At 34.9% G+C, this 1,585-nt stretch overlaps 1 protein-coding gene across 1 annotated transcript in view; it reads left to right on the top strand.

The window, feature by feature from the left end:
• Positions 1–56: 56 nt before the first annotated feature.
• LOC128249835 (uncharacterized) overlaps positions 57–1,585 on the top strand; it is a 7,317-nt gene continuing 5,788 nt past the window's right edge. Inside the window, exon 1 of the mRNA XM_052974379.1 lies at positions 57–820. Within this exon, the coding sequence (XP_052830339.1) occupies positions 784–820 (37 nt within the window). The 5' untranslated portion in view covers positions 57–783. The remainder of the gene's footprint in view (positions 821–1,585) is intronic.

Consider the following 1,585-nt stretch of genomic DNA (forward strand, 5'->3'; position numbering starts at 1 on the left):
TGTATATTTATATGTATATACACACAAATATTCTTTTCTTCTATTATATATATATATATAAATATATAGATATGTATATGTGTGTGTGTGTATCTAGATATATATGTGTGTGTTTATATATAGTATTAAATATACTATACCTACATATAATATTTTACGAGTTGAATGAGTTTACAACAAAAGGTGGTGATCATCACAAGCTGAGGACGGATAACCACCCAGAAACTCGAGTCTGTGTGCATCACGTAAGGCTAGATATTGCAAGGATGACCTCTTCTCCTATGTACTAATCGGACACAGAATGTGTGTCGTTAGACAGCTGGTAGAGATGTTTTCCTTTGGTTATAACCCTCAGGTGCACTTTCCTGTATAGAACGCCACACTTGGTTGGCAATTATATCTTACGATTCCGTATTGCTACTGCTTATATCTCCCCACCCCATAGAGTGTGAAGCTAAAAAAAGGAGCCATCGAAAATATGTCATTTTCAAACGTTATGCAGCGGTAAGATGAAAAAGGATTAATGCAAATTAATCTCCATTATCTCCTCTATATTGAATTAAAATTTTATACACTTGTTTGTAAAAACAGAGGAATTATTAAAAATTAAACCTCTCAATAACTTCTGTGCCACCCTGTGTGTATATGTGTGAAAATTTAAGTAATTCATCAACTCACTTGTGTATAGAACCTACTGATGCTAGCCATCTGTTACAAGAATTTTGTCAGTGAATAAGTTCACCTCACGCAGACATTAGCCATTAAGTTTTATTGAAGTAAACAATGAAAATTTCTATCATCGTTTCGTTTCTGATAGTTTGTAAGTATACATGTATCTTTTATTTCTTATGTTTATCTTTTTTATTAGATTGCGGAATACTTGGGCCAAATTCTTGAAGTACATTTAGGCGAATGAAACGAACCCAGTTTATATTAGTATCATTATTATCATTGCTATTATTATTATTATTATTACTATTATTATTATTATTATTATTATTATTATTATTATTATTATTATTATTATTATTATTATTATTATTATTATTATTATTATAATACTTTTCGTCGAGGTTAGTACTTATTTGATTGGTCTTTTGCCGTGCCGCTAGTATACGGCGAATTAAATACTGAGCACCGATTGTCATGAGGTTGTGGCATATATATATATATATATATATATATATATATATGTAGAGGCGCCATGCCCAGTGGTTAGAGCGACGAACTTGCAGTCATAGGATCGCGGTTTCGATTACCAGACCGGGCGTTGTGAGTGTTTATTGAGCGAAAACACCAAAAGCTCCACGAGGTTCCCACAGGGGATGGTGGCGAACCCTGCTGTACTCTTCCACAACAACTTTCTCTCACTCTTACTTCCTGTTTCTGTTGTGCCTGTAATTCAAAGGGCCAGCCTTGTCACACTGTGTCACGCTGAATATCCCCGAGAGCTACGTTAAGTGTACAGGTGTCTGTAGAGTGCTCAGCCACTTGTACGTTAATTTCACGAGCAGGCTGTTCTGTTGATTGGATCAACTGGAACCCTCGACGTCGTAAGCAACGGAGTGCCAACAACAACAACATA

The sequence above is a fragment of the Octopus bimaculoides genome, chromosome 18 (genome assembly GCF_001194135.2).
Source record: "Octopus bimaculoides isolate UCB-OBI-ISO-001 chromosome 18, ASM119413v2, whole genome shotgun sequence".
NCBI lineage: Eukaryota > Metazoa > Mollusca > Cephalopoda > Octopoda > Octopodidae > Octopus > Octopus bimaculoides.